Source organism: Podarcis muralis, chromosome 17 (assembly GCF_964188315.1).
Source record: "Podarcis muralis chromosome 17, rPodMur119.hap1.1, whole genome shotgun sequence".
Taxonomy (NCBI): domain Eukaryota; kingdom Metazoa; phylum Chordata; class Lepidosauria; order Squamata; family Lacertidae; genus Podarcis; species Podarcis muralis.
The window spans coordinates 41,639,838-41,661,831 of NC_135671.1; the positions used below are offsets into that span (position 1 = coordinate 41,639,838).

Below are 21,994 nucleotides of genomic sequence, written 5' to 3' on the forward strand. Positions count from 1 at the left end.
CTCCCTCCAGACAAAGCCCATTTGGGATTGGTGGACGTTCCTGACTAGCCCCGCCCTTTCCTCGGGCCTTCGGCGGCTGCGGTTCGTTCAGCCGGGTGTAATGGCCCCGCCCCTTCGGCTCCCTCTGTCGCTTCCCGCGGCCTCTCCCCGCCCCTTTTCCTGGCTGACACTCCGAAGCAGCTCGGGTCCGCCATTGGCCTTCGGCTGCATGCGCGGGCCGGGATTCGCGCCCCCGAGGCCCCGCCCTCGCCTTCCCGCTGCTCGTCCTGTGATTCGTCGAGGTGCTTGTCCGTTCCCCTTCCCCGCCCGCCCTCTGCCCCTTCGGGTCCGGAAGAGCGGCGACGGAGCGGCGATGGGGCGACGCGGAGCCCTCGCGCGGACGGTGAGGGGCGGGCGGGAGCGGGGCTCCGGAGGGGCGGGGCGGCCGCAGGGCCCTCTCGGGCGAGGGGGCCTCCGGCGCTTCCCTCGGGATGGACTGGAAGCCCCTCGGGGCAGGCAGCTGCCGCAGCAGCAGAGAAGCCTTCCCCGCAGGACCGGGCCAGAAGCCCGTCCGGTGCCGCAGTCTTTATCCCCAGCCCAGGAGCAGTGCCTGGCCTGGTTGGCCTTCCCACGCCTCCCTCGCAGCACCTGCTGTTCAGCGGTAGACTGTCGTGGCACCTGGAGGCTCCATTTAGTTTTCATGGCTAGTGGCTGAGATAGCTTAGAGATTTCCTTAAGCATTTTGCTCATCATACTAAGAATAAAATTTCGTAATGCATTCCCCCCTCCAAATGCTTTTTCTTTTGCAAAAAACCCCCAAAAGGCTTGGTGGGGTGATGGGAAAAAGGGCCATTTCTAGGGTCTCCCCCCCCCCCCACCGTCACATTTTTAGATCTGGCCAATAGGAGTTTATCTAAAAGAGTTACCTAAGGTTGTTGCCATGTCTGTTGGGTTTCCATTGATGTGCTCAAGGACGTGTCTGACAAAACCCACCCTTGCATAAGAGAATTGCAACAGTTCAGCACAAAATAATAGTAAAATAACTGTCATCCTATGGGAGATGATTCTTGATGGAAATATGGAGGGCTGGATTTGGCAGCTGTCAGTTAAAGATATTTCAGGGATGGCAACAGTTATGGAATTATGCAGTGTGTGAAGAAACACTTCATTTTGGTAGCCCCAAAACTTTCTGCCAATTGGCTTATTTAAATTACTATGACTTAAGAGGGAAATTCTCAGCAGAGGTGGGGATCTATTATTGTATTGAGAAGGCAGAGTTGAATTGTCTCCACTCTCCAGCCTCCTGAAGGGATCCTTTCCACTTTCTCCAATATGTACTTAGTGTGCTGCATAGCTTTCTGAGACTGCAACTGAGTGAGTTGCTGTGTTGTTTTGGGGCTGGGTTGCATGGATCTTTGTGAACTTTCTGGAATTGTTTGCTGGTTGACTAATGTTCAGGGCTGATGTGCATACATGTAGCTCTCTAGAAAGATAAAGAGATTTTATGACTAGTAATGGCTGGAACAGATTTTTCTTTTTGGAGTCCTGCTATGACTTTTAGGAAGGTGATATAAGGGTTTGCTTTTGACATGTTACGGAAACTAACATGGTTTAGCTATTCCTCTTATAGATATGTGTGTGGTCCCATATGTCTTGATAGACCTATCCCCCCGCCCCCCCAAAAAAGACACGTTTTCCCACTACACTGTAAACTGGCCTTCAGAGGCATCTCTGACTGGGCCATAAAGCAGCAAGAGGCTGTTTGCTCAGTTTGAGTTGCTTGGGCACTTGAACAATCTGATGTGGCGCCAGGTTCTGTAAAGGGGTACAGTACATGTTGGATGCTGCTTTTGACACTTAATTTTGAACTAGGTTGCTGAAATGGCAGAACCTGGTTCTGCTTGGCTGTAGAAGTAATTACTTTTTTGGAAAGTGTTTATTGTTCTGAGCCTACCATTGCAGGAACTGGTGCCAAGGATGACCTAACACAATTAACCACACTCTTTTCTTACCAGTTAGGGCTGTGGAAATCTACTGCAATACTTTTAACAATCACTGATCATGATTTGGTGCCTGTTCATTTTTTGTTCCTTATACGATTGACAGTACTAGTGGTACAGTAGTGTATTCACATTAATCTTATTGTGAATGTGTGGTTTTGCAAATAACTTTTTTAAACTTGCCATGCCCATTCTTTGAGAGTGAGGATGAACCTATACAGTGGTGCCTCGCAAGACGAAATTCATTCGTTCCACGAGTTTTGTCGTCTTGCGATTTTTTTCGTCTTGCGAAGCACGGTGTCGGAAAAGTTTCGGAAAAGCTTCAAAAATCACCAAAGTCTTCAAAAACCTCAAAAAAGGCTACCACACCGCGTGCTATGAGTTGCTCCTCGAAGTCAAGTCGCAACTATATTAACGGTGTTAAGAAAAAGGAAACAAACTTGCAAGACGTTTTCGTCTTGCGAAGCAAGCCCATAGGGAAAATCGTCTTGCGAAGCAGCTCAAAAAACAAAAAACCCTTTCGTCTTGCGGGTTTTTTGTCTTGCGAGGGATTCGTCTTGCGAGGTACCACTGTATATGACAATGGTGGCAGTGCTGTTTCTGTATCCAGACGGTTTCCAGTAGTCTTGGAGCTGCCAAGAATAAGAAGCTGCTGGGAACATCATGGTAGCACCATTCTGGGCAGATGCTCAGTTCTTCTGGACATAAAGGCTTAAAGGCTGGAAGAACATTCCAATGCAAGAATTCCAATACAGGAGGGAAATGGATCGTGAATATAGTTGGTAGCCCCAACTAACCAAGGCATTTCTTCAAGGCTGAGGAAGTTCAGAATCACTGCATAGAGTTTAATCCCTCAGAGATTATTATTGCAGTTGTGGAATGCAGCCACCTGTGAAACATCTAGGCCAGCTGTGAAGTGCAAGTAGATAAATAGGTACCATTCTGGTGGGATGGTAAACTGTGTTTCCATGTGCTGCTCTGGTTTCGCCAGAAGCGGCTTAGTCATGCTGGCCACATGACCCAGAAGCTGTACGCCGGCTTCCTCGGCCAGTAAAGCGAGATGAGCACCGCAACCCCAGAGTCGTCTGCGATTGGACTAACGGTCAGGGGTCCCTTTACCTTTACCTACTCAGTCCACTGGGACGCGGGTGGCGCTGTGGGTAAAAGCCTCAGCACCTAGGGCTTGCCGATCAAAAGGTCGGCGGTTCGAATCCCCGCGGCAGGGTGTGCTCCCGTTGCTCGGTCCCAGCGCCTGCCAACCTAGCAGTTCGAAAGCACCCCCGGGTGCAAGTAGATAAATAGGGACCGCTTACTAGTGGGAAGGTAAACGGCGTTTCCGTGTGCGGCTCTGGCTCGCCAGAGCAGCGATGTCACGCTGGCCACGTGACCCGGAAGTGTCTCCGGACAGCGCTGGCCCCCGGCCTCTTGAGTGAGATGGGCACACAACCCTAGAGTCTGTCAAGACTGGCCCGTACGGGCAGGGGTACCTTTACCTTTACCTTTACTCAGTCCACTGCCTGTTTCTCTTTCTCTTGTTTTATTTTGAAGTAGGGTGGTATTACTAGTGTCACTTTGGATCCTGCTCCAACAGTTGAAGACCAGTGATCGAAGTCAGCCTTTCTCAACCTGGTTCCACAGACGTTGTTATACTACAATTCCCATCATCCCTGACCATTGGCTGTGCTGGCTGGGGCTGATGGGAGTTGCTTAAAATCCCATCCAGGAGTTAAGCGCTAGTAATTCTGTTTCTCTCTCTGTGTGTGTGGTGATTAGTAACCAGGGCATTTCCTGCTGTCTCCTCTGAGGCATCCCTGCCCAGGCATGTGACTGAGATTAGAGCAGGGAGGGCAGGCAAGGCTGACAGATTGACTTTTGCATCTTGACTTTTGCATTTTGAGAGCCAGTGTGGTGTAGTGGTTAAGAGCGGTATTCCCGTAATCTGGTGAACTGGGTTCGCGTCTCCGTTCCTCCACATGCAGATGCTGGGTGACCTTGGGCTAGTCACACTTCTCTGAAGTCTCTCAGCCCCACTCACCTCACAGAGTGTTTGTTGTGGGGGAGGAAGGGAAAGGAGAATGTTAGCCGCTTTGAGACTCCTTCGGGTAGTGATAAAGCGGGATATCAAATCCAAACTCTTCTTCTTCTTCTTGTTTCCCTTGGAAAGCCCTTTTCTCCGATGTGCATTCATTCATACTTTCTAAACTGAAGGTTGAGGTTCTTTTTGCTGCTTCTTTTAGGAAGTGGAGGATGGAGTTAGGGTGTGAATGGAACTGTGAAGGCAGTGTTCTAAATTCTGCCCTAATTTGAGAATGGGGTTGGGCCTGGTGAGTAAGCGACAGAGCACCTGCATCCTGGTTGGTTTGTTTTTTTTAGTTTTTGTAACACTGGGGAACTCTTCTCACATTTGCCTCTTGACTTCTCAGGAGCTGTTTGAGATGTAGAGGGAAGACCCTGGCTTGCCTTCTAAGGGTGGGATGGATCTCCCTGAACATAAGGCTGGGCTCAGCTCTGCAGAGACAGGTGAGTGGTTTAAGTCTCTGCCGTTGTGGTTCAGTTATTCTACCTGAGGCTGAATTTTGTTCATTAACAGTGGACCTTTTAGATGATGTGGCTGCTAACCAGATCAAGCTGGCAAAGCCTGTAGTGTTTTATATCGTGACATAAACAGAAAAAGAGAGGAGCTTACCATAGGCCTCTCCCTTTTCTTTGCTGAGATTACAGATAGCAAGATATGTGTGGGAACCAATACCCTCTCAGCTAAAGTGGTGGTGAAGTTTGGTTGGGGAGAAAAAGCATTGAAGTGCTAGGTTCCTCTTCTAGGAACCAGTACTATTTTTCTAATGGCACCCACCTGAGAGGTGCCAGAACAGAGTTCCAGCGAGCTCCAGCTGAAAAGAAGCCCTGCTAGGAACCAATGATGGGCATAAAGGGAGATGAGGGAGACTTCATCATCTGAAAGTAAGGGATTTTGGGGTGGCTGAAAGACATGCTGAAGCTTGCTGCAAAGTTGGCCATGAAGTGTTGCAACTTTTAGTAGTTGAGCTGCCTTTTCAGTAGGGTAAAGGCTGGTGCAAGTAGGGAGGTGAGGATAAGCTAGGACTCCTGAAATCCTTTACTTGTGCTGTGACTTTTTCCAGGTGAGGATGAGCCCTGTTCTGCATTGGATGAGCAAGGGGAGCTACCTGATGTCCCAGTCAATGGACCCATAATTGAGGCAGATGCCAAAGCAGATATGCAGGAGGAATCAAGTGAAAAGGACCTGTCTGACTCAGCCTCAACTGATAACACTTTGGAGGACTCCAGCGAGTTTAACCGACCTATGGTGATGGGCGATGGGCCACCTGGGGAGGAGGAAGTGGCACAGCTGTGCCCGGCTACACACCGGGATGAGGATGTGACAGCTGACAGTTGGCGGGCACACAGGAAACATGTCTTTGTTTTAAGTGAAGCTGGCAAACCCATTTACTCGCGCTATGGCAACGAAGAAGCCCTCAGCTCCACCATGGGTGTTATGATGGCACTTGTATCATTCATCCAGAGTGGGGATAATTCCATCCGTTCCATTTATTCTGGTATGGAAAAAGATTGGCAGTGGGGCATTGTTTTAATTACAATTAACAACTTGTTTTTATGAGGCTTTGGGACTCACTCGTGACTGGAAGTTGGGGCCTGTAGATTTTGTTAAGGATCCTCTACTTTTACCCCCATAATTCAAGCTCTGGTATAGGAGTTATTGGGCATGGTTGTAGCCAGATTTAAGCCATATCCCTATAGCTACAGTTTAAAATTACAGCTTAAAATTATTGGTTTCTTTCAAACTGGACTGGCTCTCAGAACCATGACTGATGCCTAACGATCTTGGAGTCTCTTGTGTTTCCACTGATAGTTAGCAGTAAAGGCTGTGTAAAAGAATTTCAGTTATTGGGCAATAGAGGGAGTTGGGTTTTTTATCATGGTAATTTTCTTTTATATGAAGAAAGCTGTCATGTGGACTGCATAGCTATGTAGTTGTGATTTCATGCAAGCACAGAGAAGCACAAATGTTCTGGCTTCAAAATCCAGCTTCCTAAGAATTTCCTTTCATTCTTTTTCTCACCTTTATGGTTGTAGAGATGCTTGGAAACATGTAGGCAGTGTCTGGTGATGTCTGGGGAGCCCAGGGGTCAGAGACTGGACCTTGCTTCTCTGTTTTGCTCCATGCTGTTCTTCATGCCTAGCAGAAGCAAAATAGTAAAAATTGCAGAATGAATTCTGCAAAATAGGGGAAACAATCCAAAGGTACTTAATATGCATAGCTAGTCCAGGCAGCTGAATTTATCTCTTCTTAGTGCATATTTTTATTATGATCAGTAGTAGTAATACTCCTTTTTTTTTTTTAAAGTGCAGAATGTGTCCTGCTCTGGCATGCAACGTTTCATGTATTTGCATCAAAGGTTGCTACCGTAAGCTCACTCAGCACTGAAGTGAGCCCTCAGTGGGACTTCCTTATGAGTAGAAGGCATGTATAGCTTTGCACTATAACACAGGACCTAGTGGAACATCTAGGGCTACAGCTTGAAAGGGCCTGCCCTACTAGAAAAATTAACCAATAAACTGAAACTGACACGGGGACAAATAGAAGAAGATGCCTTTTCCCCGGTATGGCTCCCCTCTATCACATACACAGCCCAACAAGACAATGACAATAATCCACCAACAGCATACAAATCAATATGGCTAACCTGATCCAAAACACCCACCCACCCCACTCACACACGAAAACAAAGATCACCACAGCCAATCACAAACAAACAACCACACCCTAGGCCAACCCCAACCTCTCACCACCAAAGGAACACAAGTGAACAGCACAAGCAACGCTGACACCAAACCCTACATACATTAAGCATAATAGAAACATCGCCACCCGACCCCACCCCAACCCATCTCCCCCCCCACCCCTTCCCCCCACCCCTCCTCCTAATGTCTCAGCATATGAAATGGATTTGTAAAAATGTTACATGGAAAAAATACGAGAGACATTACACATACTTCTGTAAAACAAGAAAATCTTTAATAATAATAATAATAATAATAATAATAATAATAATAATAATAAAACTTGAAAGGGCCTGTTTATGTGCCTGGCTGCCTTTTTAAAAGAGTTGTTTGGAGTGATCATCAGCTGGAGGAGTGGGGAGGGAGATGGTGTACCCCTGTCTTTTGTGCTCCATCATAATATATGGCATATGCATGTTTAGATTTAATAGCCTATCCTGCCCAACAAACTCACTCTGTGATCCCTTAGGGGAAGAAATCTCATTCAGTTAAAAATGATGAATAAAAAAATAGTGACTATATAAAGTTGACTTTTTTAAAAATAAAGCAATATAAAAATAAGGTTCTAATTAGTCAGAACACTGTGTATCCTGGACTTAAATAGATCTACTTCAGTTCTGTTGTCAGGAAAAACTTAATTCCTCAACCTGTATAAATTACGTAAATTACCCAAATACAGTTATTTCTTGTTTGGCATAGTGGATCCTACCCCTTTGACTATTTGCATGTGTTTTCCTTCTGCTCATCATGGGGTTGGGAGACAGACAAGGAGCTACACAAGGCATTAAAATGCTGCCTCTGGCCGCTGGGGATCTTGTTCAGCCACGCTGCTGAGATTCAGCTGATGTTGTCTAGAACGCTTTCAAGTATATCTTTGCAACCATAAGGGCAAGAAATGTGTATCTGAAAAAGGTATGCTCTAGGGATGCTAATTTTATACCCAATACTGCATTATATGGGCTTTTTGCATTTCCATGGAATTGCACACTTTACTCAGTCTTGCTTTCCCCCTAGGGTTGATTGACATCTGGTTCTGTCCTATTTGTGCAGAGCTCAGTCTGCTGCACCTTCTGACTAGCTCTCTCCTTTCCACCACAGATGATCACAAACTGGTTTTTGTGCAGCAGGGCCCGCTGGTGCTGGTGTCCGTGTCGCGCACCTTACAGTCAGAGCAGCAGTTGCGGCAGGAGCTTTTGTATGTCTACTATCAGATTATCAGCATGCTCACAGAGGCCAGCATCACCCGCATATTTGAGCGGAAAAAGAACTATGACCTCCGGCGCCTGCTGACCGGCTCAGAGAAGATCCTCAACCGCCTGCTGAACCTGGTGGAGTCGGACCCTTGCTTCCTGCTTGGTGCTGTGCGCTGCCTGCCGCTCCAAGCCTCCCTGCGGGATTCCCTGGGCACTTTGCTCCAGAAGGCCATCACGCCCAATCTGGTCTTCTCCATTCTGGTGGCCCGGAGTCAGCTGGTCACCACAGTGCAGGAGAAAACAGTGATTGAAGACTGCCGTTTAGAACCCACTGACTTGCATCTATTGCTCAACCTCATTGGGGCAACCTCTGCATTCCAAACAGGGGAGATTTGGACGCCTATTTGCTTGCCACGCTTCAACCCGGATTGTTACTTTTATGCTTATATTTCCTACTTGGATGCAGAATGTACCGTCTGCCTCATTCTTCTCTCCACGGACAAGGAGTCTTTCTATTCTGTCTCGGACTGCAAGAAACGCATTGAGGAGGGCATGAGGACTCAGAACTACCTGCAGGCACTCTCAAGCGGCCTGAGAAGCCCTTCCTATAGTGTGGGGCTGGTGGGTGTGCCAGACCTCCGGCACTTTATGTATAAGCCTCTGGATATACCTGATAACTACCGGCAGCTTCCCCAGTTCACCAGGTAATTAGAGGCATGTGTGGTCTGAGATATGCTCTCAACCCTATGAGAGCTCTTTGAAGAGGGCAGTGAGATGGAAGTGCAGTAGGGGATGGCTTAATTTGTTTGTGACTTGATACTGGCCCCTCTGAATTCTCAACGTTTCTCATGGTGGTGGGGGTGTTAGTGAAGCATTTTGCCTCTTAATGTTTTGACCGTCATTGACATGTTTCTGGAAAATATGATTTGGCTTATTTTTATGCTCTACAGTTTTGCTTCAGTGCAGTGTTGCATGATATCTGTCCTGGAAAAGAGTACTGAAAATCTCAAGATTTAATTTGGGTAGACAGACAAAATCTCTTGGTTTTGGGACCCAAATTTTTTTGGGTTTTGTTTTTTTTAAACAGGGGGAGTGTCCTCTTGTTAAGGGACAAAGCTATTGTGTCCTGTAATGCTAATTGCTTGCCTATCTCTTTTCCTGCCAGATTTATTTTTATTTATTTTATTAAATTTGAATATCGCCCTTCATCTGTAGATCTCAGGGCAATTCACAACATAAAAGAAACATATAAAAACACAAAATACATAATAAAAACAAAAATAAACCAATACATTTGCAAATGAAGCAAATGTGTAGGGCTTGAAATTCATTGGCTGTAGACCATTAAAGAAAGTGAATGATTTTGCTTATTGCAATATTATTTGTTTGGGGAGTGATCCAATCTGACACTTCATGTGAATGTAGTAGCACATTTCACCTTCTTATTATTTTATTATTTATTAGATCTATATACCAACCTTCATCATAAGATCTCAGGGCGGTTCGCAGAATAAAATACAGGATAAAAACAAGTAAACAATTAAAACAAAAAAGCAAAACAATACCCCCCCCTTCCCAAAGACATATTTAAAAGGCCGTGGAATATTCATCAGCCAGGCCTGGTTGAAGAGAAATGTTTTCACCTAAAAATATATAATGAAGGCACCAGGTGAACCTCCCTGGGGAGAGCATTCCACAAATGAGCCACTGCAGCCTCCGGATGTCTCATGGAAGAGGCATATAGAGAAAGGCCTTAGATGATGATTGCAGAGTCAGGGATGTTTTATATGGGAAGAGGTATCCTTGAGGTATTGCGGTCCTGAGCCACTTAAGGCTTTATAGGTCAAAACCAGAACTTCGAATTGGGCCTGGAAACTAATTGGCAGCCAGTGCAGTCAGACCAGGATCGGTGTAATACTCTCAAACCATCTTGTCCCAGTGAGCAACCTGGCCGCTAAATTCTGCACCAGCAGAAGCTTCTTAACTGTCTTCAGAGGCAGCCCTATGTCAAATACATTGCAGTAATCCAACCTAGAGGTTACCAGAGCATAGACAGTAGAAGTTAGGCTATCCCTGTCCAGAGCTGGGCCATGAGCTGAAGGCACTCTGGGCCACCGAGGCCACCTGAGCCTCAAGTGACAGCAGAGGATCCAGGAGTACCCCAAGCTACATACCTGCTCCTTCAGAGGAAGTGTAACCCCATCAAGAGCAGGTGATCTCCCAGCCATCTCTTCTTCCGCTCACAAAAAAAATCCCACCTGGTGTCTGTGTGACTTCACACATGTAATGGTTTTAGGTGTGCCCCTTAATGTCTCATTCAGACATTCATAAATCTGAATACAAATGTGTTTGTAAACACTTAATGTTTTGAGTGAGCTTTTGTGGTGGATTTGCTGTTGTATAATGGGTAGTATGATCCTGTACTGCAGGCTTCCTCAAACTCAGCCCTCCAGATGTTTTGGGACTACATTTCCCATCATCCCTGACCACTGTTCCTGCTAGCTAGGGATCATGGTAGGCCAAAAACAGCTGGAGGGTCAAGTTTGAGGAAGCCAGCTGTAATGCAACAATACTTGGGTGATAAAGCAGAACAGTGCAGTTTCTCTTTCTCTCTCTCTCCCTCTCTCTTTCTTGCAAGTGTTAACTTGCTGCACAATCCTATTCCCAGAAGAAGCTCCATCCCAGAACTGATTTGTGTGTGTGTTAAATTTGATATGTTGATGCATCGAGACTTAGCTTTGGGGGCAGGCAAACCTAGAGAGATGGTACAGCTCCTGCCTCGTCTTCCTCCCCCCCCCCCCCCAAGACTCCCAGCCAGAGGTTGTGGGAAGGGCTAAGATGGCCTTATTGAATTACAGCTTTAAATAGAGCAAGTCATGAGGTTTATCCCCCACATCAAAAAGAATCCTTGTGTAGAAACTACTGGGCCGCAAGGAAGAACCTGAGGGTGGGCATCAGGAGATTCTTGCTAGCTGGCAAAGTCTTGTAAGTGGTACACAGAAATCTGGAAGCCATTTTGACAGGAGGTGCTACTGATTCAATGCTAATGCATCTGGAGTGCCAAAGGAATACTTGATTGGTCAGAAGCACCCACATTTCCTTGGGGAAAAGCAACTAGAAACAGCCCCATTGGCATCTGAAAGGGTTTTACATGTACAGTGGTACCTATGGTTACAAACACTTTGGGTTACAAACTCCGCTAACCCGGAAGTAGTACCTCTGGTTGAGAACTTTGCCCCAGGATGAGAACGGAAATCGTGCGGCGGCAGCAGGAGGCCCCATTAGCAAAAGTACGCCTCAGATTAAGAATGGTTTTGGGTTAAGAACGGACCTTCGGAACGAATTAAGTTCATAGCCCGAGGTACCACTGTAACTTGTTTTGACATGTGCCCATTTTGCAGCTTCCTTCCCCTAAAGACGTGCTAGGATATGAGGGGCGTATTCCACTGGCCACTTTAGTACATTGTAGGCTGACAGATGGCTAGGGTGTATGCTTGTCCATATGCGTATCTCGGGTGCTGCTATGCACAGGATCCAATTCAGAAAGACATGGAATTGATTAAAAAGTGACATCTTGCTGTGCAGTGCCTAAAGTTAACTCCTGTGTATGACATCAGGTGCAGACAACACAATGACTGAGCAGCCATACGTTGGAAGCTGAAAACATGCTGGTGTTCTGACACTTTTCCTATAGCTTCCACTTGCCTGGAGCCTGGAAAACATATTGGAGCCTAAACGTTTTCTGATTGTCAGACATTTCTTAGAGGCTTTTTCTGGGATTATATTTTTGTCCTTTCCCATCTCTGAAGAATTTGCTCAGTGGTTGAGGTGAACAGATCCCTCCCATTCTTCACTACGCCTGAGTTCAGTAGCCTGACCCATAGTGAAGAGTGGTATAGAGGGACTCAAAGTTCTTTGATTTCCTGATATGTTTTTTTTAACCAATTACAGCCCAGAACTGGAGGGGCCTTACTGCAGTGAGAATGAACGGCACCGACTCTTTGACCTCTATCACTACCTTCACAGTCGTATCCACAGTACCTCACGCCCTCTGCGTCTCATCTATCATGTAGCTGAAAAGGAAACCCTCTTGGCTTGGGTGAGGAATGACACTGCGGCTGCTTCTTCAACTAAGAGACTTTGTGATCGCTAGCTAAGAGCTCAGCTACCCGTTATGAGGATAATACAGGACTCCCAAGTCCATGCTTTCCTCATGTCAACACTTGGCAGGCAGGAGGGAGGGAGGAAAGGAGTGCTCAACATTTCTCTTCACCATTGATTCACCCCTGTAAATCCAACCCCTCATGGATTTAAAATAAAGAAACCCTTATTTTAATCCTTTCTTCCTGATGCCCCCCAGATATTGTTGGACTCAACTCCTGACACCCCTCATGGTCAATGATCAGGAATGATGGGAAGGCAGAGATTCCTTACCCCTACCTTAGGTACTCACAAATAGTTTACTTTTTCTTATCAGCGTCCTATAAATTAGAGTAGCTGGGGTAAACAGCTTAGGTGAGTCACAGAAAACTTGTGACTGGCTTTTTGAGCTGTTGATAATCTGTGTTGGAGACAGCACCAAACATCACAAAGTTTTAAGGATCACAGACATGCTTTCTGCTGTTCAGTGGATTAAGAGTCCAGCTCTTGAGTGAGGTGGCTGGGAACTTTTATAGGTTCTCAAAGGTTGGTGAAATCTGGTAGTTTAGGGAACTTGCTACCTATAAGGCGCTGTTACAGAATAGTAAGTTCCTCTCTTGCACATAGCTGCAGGCTTTGGTTTCCCAGCCATTCTACAGCTTGGCTGTATCTGTTGGCTGTATCTGTTGTCTAATGGTCACCTGCAGAGAGTTCCCAGCCTCATTACTGAATGGGGCTGAATGTTTTTTTCTCCCATCCTCTCTTCTCTAGGTCACAAGTAAGTTTGAACTGTATACCTGCTTCAGTCCTTTGGTGACCAAAGCTGGTGCCATCAATGTCCTGACTAAGCTGCTGCGCTGGATAAAGAAGGAAGAAGACCGGCTCTTCATTCGTTACCCACCCAAATATTCCACCACACCCAATCCTAGTAAAGGAAGCAAGGGGTCCCGGACTGATGGTGCTGAGAATGGCTTCTTTGGAGGTCTCTAAAGCCTAGGACTTTAATACTGAATTGTACCCTGTGTGCACCTCCTTACAGACAAGGAGCTTCTCTGAGTGGTTTTGTTCTTCACAAGGTGATCAGGGTCTGTGTGGGTATGAAAAACATTGCAATTTTCAGGCTAAGCTGTCCCTTTGGTGATTCATTCATAAAGTTTTAGCCTGCTTTTTAAAAGTTTTATATTACTTGCGATCTTTGGCACCATGCCTGCAGAAAGGGATTGAGCCCGGACACAGACTGTCTGGTAGACTGGAGATTACTAAGGAAATGTGGCTCTTGTATTCTGGGAAAGTGGCATATAATTGGAATATGGGGGATTTCATATATTGATCCTGCTTAAATATAGTTTCTGCCTATTCTGGAGTCCAGCAGGTTAGAATTATCAGTGGGTAGGTGCTCACACCATGGATATTATCACTGGGGGTGGGGGTGGGATTGCATTCCTTATCACATTGTTTCTTTTCCTTCTAAGAGGGCATGATGGCCACTTCCATGCTTTTGGACAAAAGTCAGGAGGTAGGGAGTCTGGCTTGCTCTGTTTCTCTAAGAGTAGGTTCAAATTTGCAACAAATATTGTCTTGGTAATCTCTGAAAATACTTGCCCTTCAATAACCTACTTGGTTGTCCATAGTTGCTATCTTTTGAGAATAGCTGTCCAGGATCTAATCTAGTCGGTGCTAGAGGTTTATAAAGAGCCTATTACTTTCAGACAACACGTAACCTAGAGAGATGAATGCTTCCTACAGAGGTAGCTGACTTGAATCAGGCTTATGCCGATTTGAGAGACTGCAAGTGAAGAGGCCCAGTTCCAAAGATTCTTCTATCCTGGGACAATTGAAATATTTTATTAGACTAATGTCATCCTTGTTCTTTGGGCTATAATTGCCTAGTGAATTAGGGAAGCAGCTTCAGTCAGCCCTTTGGCCTGACACTAAAGGATAAAGTTATGTTGAAGGGTATTTTACAGGCCTGGTACGTTAATTGATGTCTATATGATGACTCAGTTTGTACTGTGTAATTATGATGGATTATTGACATTCTTTTTAATGTATTATGTTGGAACCTAAATGGCTTTGAAAAATTGTCTCACTGTCCATAATTCCCCCCCCCCGCCTTTGCCCCGTCTTCTTTTAAAAAATTAAACTCCATCTTAGATTGAAACAGGAGCTGGCAAAAGTTCAGAGATGGAGAATCTTTGTTTTTAGCTGAATAACATGCTGCTCCTATAAGAGTTCTACTACTCTTTTTGTGCAGGGATAACACCAGCCCTTCCCCCAATAAATCTGTTTCTGTGTTGTTTTGTTTTTAAAAAAGACAATAGGAAAGAACAATTGGACCTGTCTAAACAGCCTCCTGAGGCTTGAATCTGACAAATAGCTATTTTTACATCCTTGTCAACTCCCAGATTTTGTCTGGATGTACCACCAGTTGCGACAACTCCTCTTCTCAGAAGGAGACACTGAACATCTCATTTTCTTGCAATTAACAGTTGCATCTTTGCCCTTCCTGAGCAGGTGCTGTTCTGCTGTGCAAATACGTGCCCTGTATGAATTTGCTACTCCTCCAGTGGGTCTGTTCTGTTTCCTGGTCCTTCCTGATTGCTTAAAAAAAAGTATTATTTTTGTCCAAAGGGGAATATGAGGGAGCATCTGTTCTCCAGTGGGCCATCTTGGCACCCTGTTATTTCTCATGATGTGGTGGGGAGTAGTAAGTCTTAATTTAACCTGGGATGCTTTTGTTAAGTGTACTGATTGTGACCAGTTTTGATGTAGGCTGAGCACTGAACTGGATTCTACCCTCATTGCCAATACTGCAGTGACTGGAGAAACTATGCTATTTTGCAGGGTGTATCTGTTGCGATTGGATTCCTCCTGGTGCATGCTATGCTTCTTGCTCAGCTTGCTTTCGGCTAGCATGTTTTCTTGCCCTGGTAAAAGAACAGCAGTGATCCCGTGCATAATGTGGCTTAATGACAATGAGGGTTTATATTTCTGACTGAACTGTTGTACCGAGAACTGGAAGCATCTTATTAAAAACAAACACAAGTCATTTTAAAATCAACGCCATCTCGGCATATCTGTTTCTTTCTCCATCTGCCACCATGTTTAGCAAAATATCTTCTGTTTTAGCTGGTCAGGATCAATTGCACTCTTTGGTTTCCAGGGATTCTCTGCATCAGCCTTGCAAATAGCAGGGCTGTTGTAATTAATTCATTGATTTAAATCTGCATAAGTTGGCATCTGAGGAAGCTAGTAGTTCTGTAAAGACATGTGTCTCACTAGGCATAAACTTAGAAGTACTGTTCTCCTTCTCTCACACAGAGGAGAACCCTGTATCTGCAGTTTGCAAAAGCGCTTTTACTAAAAAGGGGTTTTTAAAAAATCTGCTGGCCTACTTAGTTAGGATAATCTGTTTAAGCTATGCAAAGTGTTTTTCAATGCATAATCAGAACTAATTGCCTTCATTGGAACCCTTCAAGCAAGTCCCAAAAGAGTTGCAACATTTTTTTTGTTCTACTAGTTCGCCTGCCTGCACATAACTCAGTGATTTGTTGCCTAAAAGAACCAGCTTTACTAGAGTTTTCCTGCCTGGTCACCTGGCAGAGATCCTTGGATGCCACAGGCAATCAAGTGAGGGAGTGTTTACAAGTCTTGTCCATGCTGAGTTTATCTCAGGTTAGTACTGAACTGCAGCTGACTTGGAGCACTTGTTATCAAAAGAATTTTTGAGAAATTGTGTGGGTGCAACTCTAAACATTATATTGGCTTACTTCAACTGGCATTGCTTTGAAGTGAGGTGAAAAACTTACAAGAAAATCACAAAAAGTGTTAGAATTCAGCACTGAAAGCATAGATGTAGCTGCCACATGTTCATTCAGCTGGTTTTCCTTGATGTACTATGATTTTCCTGCATCTGCCTTTGTCTATTCTGCCAAGCACAAAAATATGATTGTGTTTAAGTTGGTTGTGTATAGAGTTATAATAGGCACTTCTCTATGAAATTTTAATTTTATTAGCTTTTACATCGCTATTATTTCAGGAGTCTATATTTCTATTTAAAAATTGTCAATGAGAAGATCACAGCTAACAAGGGATGGTATTTTTTGCATGGGATTGCTGATTGCTATGCAAACATTCAGTTCACTTACAACGTTGCAGTAATTTTGTATGGATGATCAGGTATAAAACCATTACCAGCATGTGAATCTGCACTGGGCAAGCTCGAGCTGCAGTGTAGATCCCCAACATGTGTTTTTCACAAACCTAGAAATGGAGCTATGGCTCTTCTCCCAAGAAAAAACTAAGAAACCTATGAGATGGCTATGGCTCAGTATTGACAGCACAGACAGACAGCAGACTTAGTAAAAAAAGTTTGTATTCCATGTAACACATCTATATGGCTTCGTTGGATAAGAGCAATTCAGTTTCTTGCTCCCATTTCTTCAGATTGTCTGAGAAACTTTCAGATGCCCTGTTGGCCATATCAGTAGACCTATGCAATGTGTGGGGAACCTTTGGCCCTCCAGATGTTGCTGTACTACAACTCCCATCTTCCCTGGCCATTGGCCATGCCTACTAGGGCTGCTGGGAATTGTAGTTCAGCAACATTTGGAGGGCTGAATGTTCTGGCCTATGTGCAGAGAGCTGTATGGACTGTAGCTCTTCTAAAATATTTTGAGGGACAACAGCCTTACATTGTTGGCTGCAGTTCTAATCTTGGTAGCTCAGATGTGTGATGCACTTCAGTTTATGGCGGTCCATGCAGTCAAACCACTGTGTAATCTCTGTCTGCATGGCTGACTTCCTGCAGTGTGGAGATGCTCCTGCTCTTAGAAATTCTCTTAATACACCTTGGTGTCTGCTTTAAGAAGCTTGCATCCTTGATTTGCCTTGAATATAAAATTCAAATGGCTGAGTCAAACTAGGGTTGTACATTTTTTTTAAAAAAAGCATTCTCTCCCTCAATATGTACAATACAAAGGTAATAGAAGTGTCCTTAGTACTCATTTTCCTTTGTCACAGAGCCTGTTCCACAGAGGTTCAACTGGATAATCCTGAAAAGAATCCGATTGTGTCTTGGTCTTCACAAAAGGAGTACTGTACTACCTTGTAACTTACCTAACTTTATTTTGGGGATTAGAGAAAGACAGGCCAATCATAACTAAATCCAGACAAGACTAAAGTAATCATATTGGCAGGCGTTGTGACTTGAAAGGGCCCTGACCTCCAATTCTGATAAAATATGGCCCATTTTAGTCTCTTGGACTCTTTGCCCCGGAGTGATCATGGATCCATCACTGGAATATCCAGGTATCTGTGGTGGTGCTTTCCACCAGGCCCTCTTGCTGAAGAAGCTGTGACTTGGTCTGACAGGTGCAGATCTACTGAATGTCATTCATGACTTCAGAGCTTCAAGGCTAGCCTAACTAAAAATGTGCTTTATGTAGTGTTGCCTTTCCTGACCGTGTGGAGACTTCGGAGCTTCAGCCCGCTGGGACACCGCTGCTGCCATGAGTGTTGGAAGGAAGACCTGTTCCCTGCAAGGCCCTTTCCATCTGGCCTACGGTGCAGGGACCAGACTCACCCTGCTCAACATAAGAGACTCCTGGGAGGACGGAGGGACATTGCCCTGCTGTGAGTCCAGACTCACTGGAACAAACTCGGGTTGGGGCAAATGTCAAAAATGCTTTTAAATGTTTTAAAATAGTTTTTAATCTGTGGCATTTTAAATGTTTTGTTGTTGTTGCTTTTTTACTCTGTTGGGGATGGGATAAACGTTTAGTTGGGGCTGGGGATTAGTTTATTTTAGTATAAATGGTTTTTTAAAAATTAGTTTCTACTGTCTTACTCGGGTCGGCAAGGTTTACCTCACCTGGGCTGGTTCACTCCAGCAGAGATCCCTCCATGGGCCGGATCGCGCGCACGCGATTTCCAGCATTTTTGTCTATGCAGACATGATTTCCGGTGCCGCAGAATTGAGTCCCCTCACCTCACTGGTTTAGCACAGTGCATGGGACTGGCAAGTTCTTAAAGAAATGGGAGTGCCTGATCACCTCATCTGTCTCCTGAGAAATCTCTATGTGGGACAAGAAGCTACAGTTAGAACTGGATATGGAACAATTGGTTCAAAATTGGGAAAGGAGTACGACAAGGCTGTATTTTGTCTCCCTGCTTATTTAATTTATATGCAGAATACATCATGCGAAAGGCTGGGCTGGATGAATCCCAAACTGGAATTAAGATTGCCGGAAGAAATATCAACAACCTCAGATATGCAGATGACACAACCTTGATGGCAGAAAGTGAGGAGGAATTAAAGAACCTTTTAATGAGGGTAAAAGAGGAGAGTGCAAAATATGGTCTGAAGCTCAACATCAAAAAAACGAAGATCATGGCCACTGGTCCCATCACCTCCTGGCAAATAGAAGGGGAAGAAATGGAGGCAGTGAGAGATTTTACTTTCTTGGGCTCCATGATCACTGCAGATGGTGACAACAGCCACGAAATTAAAAGACGCCTCCTTCTTGGGAGAAGGGCAATGACAGGCCTAGACAGCATCTTGAGAAGTAGAGACGTCACCTTGCCAACAAAGGTCCGTATAGTTAAAGCCATGGTTTTCCCAGTAGTGATGTATGGAAGTGAGAGCTGGACCATCAAGAAGGCTGATCGCCGAAGAATTGATGCTTTTGAATTATGGTGCTGGAGAAGACTCTTGAGAGTCCCATGGACTGCAAGAAGATCAAACGCATCCATTCTTAAGGAAATCAGCCCTGAGTGCTCACTGGAAGGACAGATCGTGAAGCTGAGGCTCCAGTACTTTGGCCACCTCATGAGAAGAGAAGACTCCCTGGAGAAGACACTGATGCTGGGAAAGATGGAGGGCACAAGGAGAAGGGGGCGACAGAGGACAAGATGGTTGGATAGTGTTTTCGAGGTTACCAGCATGAGTCTGACCAAACTGCGGGAAGTAGTGGAGGACAGAGGTGCCTGGCGTGCTCTGGTCCATGGGGTCACGAAGAGTCGGACACGACTAAACGACTAAACAACAACAACAACAACAACATGGGACTCGCCAAGCAGGCGGCTCGTGGGCCAGTTAAACAACCCCTATGGGCTGTTTGTGACCCATGGGGTTGCTGACCCCTGGTCTTACTGGTTTATTGTATAGTTTGTATTTTGTTCTGAAGGGGAGAGGGTCAGGGCTGCTTGGGAGTGGGCCCCAGCCAACAGAATGGCTCGGGCAGTTTCCACAGGGGACATCCCATCTCAGTGATCGCGGGTAGGCGGAGGAGTTACACTAAGACCAGACCATGTCATTTCCATGGAGGCAGGTTTAGTCATTGTTTGAAGACTATCCCTGCCTCGGTTTCTGGTCTTGACCGGAAGGATACTGGAATCAACAAGGGAGACCCACATGACCGTAAGGTGCTCTTGTGCAATGCCAGGTCAATGATTCACAAGAAGGCTGTCATCCACTACTTGATTGTGGATGGAGGACTTGACCTGGCATGTGTAATAGAGACTTGGTTGGAACAGGCAGATGGGCTGCTTCTTGTCGCTGCTTGTCCACCAGGTTTCTCTTATGCACAGCAACCCAGGTCAGGTGGGTGAGGAGGTGGGGGAATGTAGTGATTTTTAGGAAGACATTAGCTTGCGCCAGGTGTCCTAATGGGAAGACCCAGTTTTCTGAGTGCATGTTCTGAAAGTTGGGCAGGTTTAGTCATTGTTTGAAGACTATCCCTGCCTTGGTTTCTGGTCTTGACTGGAAGGATACTGGAATCAACAAGGGAGACCCACATAACCGTAAGGTGCTGCTGTGCAATACTAGGTCAATGATTCATAAGACCACTGCCATCCATGATCGTGGATGGAGGACTTGACCTGGCATGTGTAACAGAGACTTGGTTGGATGAGGCGCATGGTCCTGTTCTTGCTACTGCTTGTCCACCAGGTTTCTCCTATGCACAGCAACCCAGGTCATGTAGGTGATGAGGGGGGATGCAGGGGGGGGGGATGCAGTCATTAGCTTGCACCAGGCGTCCTAATGGGAAGACCCAGTTCTCTGAGTGCATGTTCTGGAAGTTGGGCAATAGGGGCAGTACAGGATTCCTTTTGGTGTACCGACCTCCCCGCTGCACCAAGGATTCCCTGCCTGAGCTGCTTTTGGTCGTGGTGGATGTTCTCCTGGAGACACCTAGTTTGGTTGTCCTAGGGGATTTTAACATCCATGCCAACACGACCTTACAAGGAACCGCTCAGGACTTCATGGAAAGCATGGCCTCAATAGGGCTGTCCCTGAATAAGTTTGGCCCAGAATGCTCAGGACTTCATGGAAAGCATGGCCTCAATAGGGCTGTCCCTGAATAAGTTTGGCCCAGAATGCTGCAGCGAGGCTCCTCACGGGGTCTCTGCCATGGGAGCATATTCACCCAGTGCTTTTCCAGCTGCACTGGCTCCCGGTGGAGTACAGGGTCAGATTAAGGTGCTGCTTTTGACCTTTCAAGCCCTTCACGGCCTAGGACCCTCGTACCTACAGGACCGCCTCTCCCGGTATGCCCTACGGAGAGCCTCAAGGTCCTGGGCCCTAAGGAAGTTAGATTAGCTTCAACCAGAGCCAGGGCCTTTTCAACTCTGGCTCTGGCCTGGTGGAACGCTCTGTCTCATGAGACCAGGGCCCTGCAGGATCTGATCTCTTTCTGCAGGGCCTGTAAGACAGAGTGGTTCCGCCTGGCCTTTGGCTTGGAGCCAATTTGATTCCCTCCCACTCTTTCTTTTTTCTTTTCCCTTTCTCCTCCTGTGATGAGGCTACATTTTAATATTTTTATGTTTCAATATTTTAATGTTGTATTTTAATCTTGTTTTTAAGTTGTATTCATTCAACTTGTTTTTATTATTGCTTGTTAGCTGCCCTGAGCCCGGCCTTGGCTGGGGAGGGTGGGGTATAAATTAAAAATTATTATTATTATTATTACTACTACTATTATTATTATACCCGAAAGAGCGTCTCCACTCCCCTCATCCACCCTGGACTTTGAGGTCCATCTCTGAGGGCCTTCTGATGGTTCCCTCACTGCGAGAAGTGAAGCTACAAGGAACCAGGCAGATGGCCTCCTCGGTGGTGGCGCCCGCCCTGTAGAATGCTCTCCCATCAGATGTCAAAGAAATAAACAACCAGCTGACTTTTAGAAGACATCTGAAGGCAGCCCTGTTTAGGGAAGTTTTTAATGTTTGGTGTTTTATCGTGTTTTCAATATTCTGTTGGGAGCAGCCCAGAGTGGTTGGGAAAACCCAGCCAGATGGGCAGGGTATAAATAATAAATTATAATTGTTATTATTATTCTAAAATGGGAAAGAGGCTGCTGTTAGGGATCCAGTGTCTGCTCCGTCAGCTTGTTATTTGGCAAGCTCAGTTCAAGGAGCCAGTGGCTATCCACAATGGCATAAATAATAATAAACAGTTTGTGCCATATCTTCAGCCTAATGCTCCACCGTGGCCTTTAAGAAGCATTCCCCTTTGAGTTCAGATACATCACCTGTGCTCCAAATCAGGTCTGGGCACAATGAGGGGTTTTTTTTTGGTGGCTGCCCTTCAGATGTAGAGCTCTGTCTGCCTAGAGGCCTGTTAAAGTCTGGACATCTGTGTCTTCTGGAAGCAGTGCAATACATTTTAAAATTCAAACTGGCTTTGAGTAGGGATAGAGAGGTAAACTAGAATAACTTACAGCACAATTTCAGCTATGTTTCTTCAGAAGCAAGTCCGACTGAACTCAACAGGGGTTCCACCTAGTAAGAGGGGTTAGAGTTGGTTCCATAGTTCTTTTTCAATGAATCATTTATTGTGTTTGACTAAAAGCCATTACAAAT

The 21,994-nt window shown here is 45.6% G+C and overlaps 1 protein-coding gene across 3 annotated transcripts; it reads left to right on the forward strand.

The window, feature by feature from the left end:
- The first annotated feature begins 270 nt into the window (after window positions 1-270).
- Window positions 271-15,191, forward strand: LOC114587567 (vacuolar fusion protein MON1 homolog B-like). Of its 3 annotated transcripts, none has more exons than XM_028711996.2 (6): window positions 271-382; window positions 4,403-4,499; window positions 5,117-5,551; window positions 7,896-8,694; window positions 11,942-12,089; window positions 12,902-15,191. In XM_028711996.2, the coding sequence occupies exons 2-6, from the start codon at window positions 4,454-4,456 to the stop codon at window positions 13,118-13,120; spliced, it is 1,647 nt and encodes a 548-aa protein (XP_028567829.1). In that variant the 5' UTR covers window positions 271-382; window positions 4,403-4,453; the 3' UTR covers window positions 13,121-15,191. The 3 variants fall into 3 exon arrangements, with proteins under 3 accessions (XP_028567829.1, XP_028567831.1, XP_028567830.1); XM_028711997.2 differs by lacking the exon at window positions 271-382 and adding an exon at window positions 670-1,353; XM_028711998.2 differs by lacking the exon at window positions 11,942-12,089 and having other exon boundaries at window positions 12,902-13,094.
- Window positions 15,192-21,994: the final 6,803 nt, after the last annotated feature.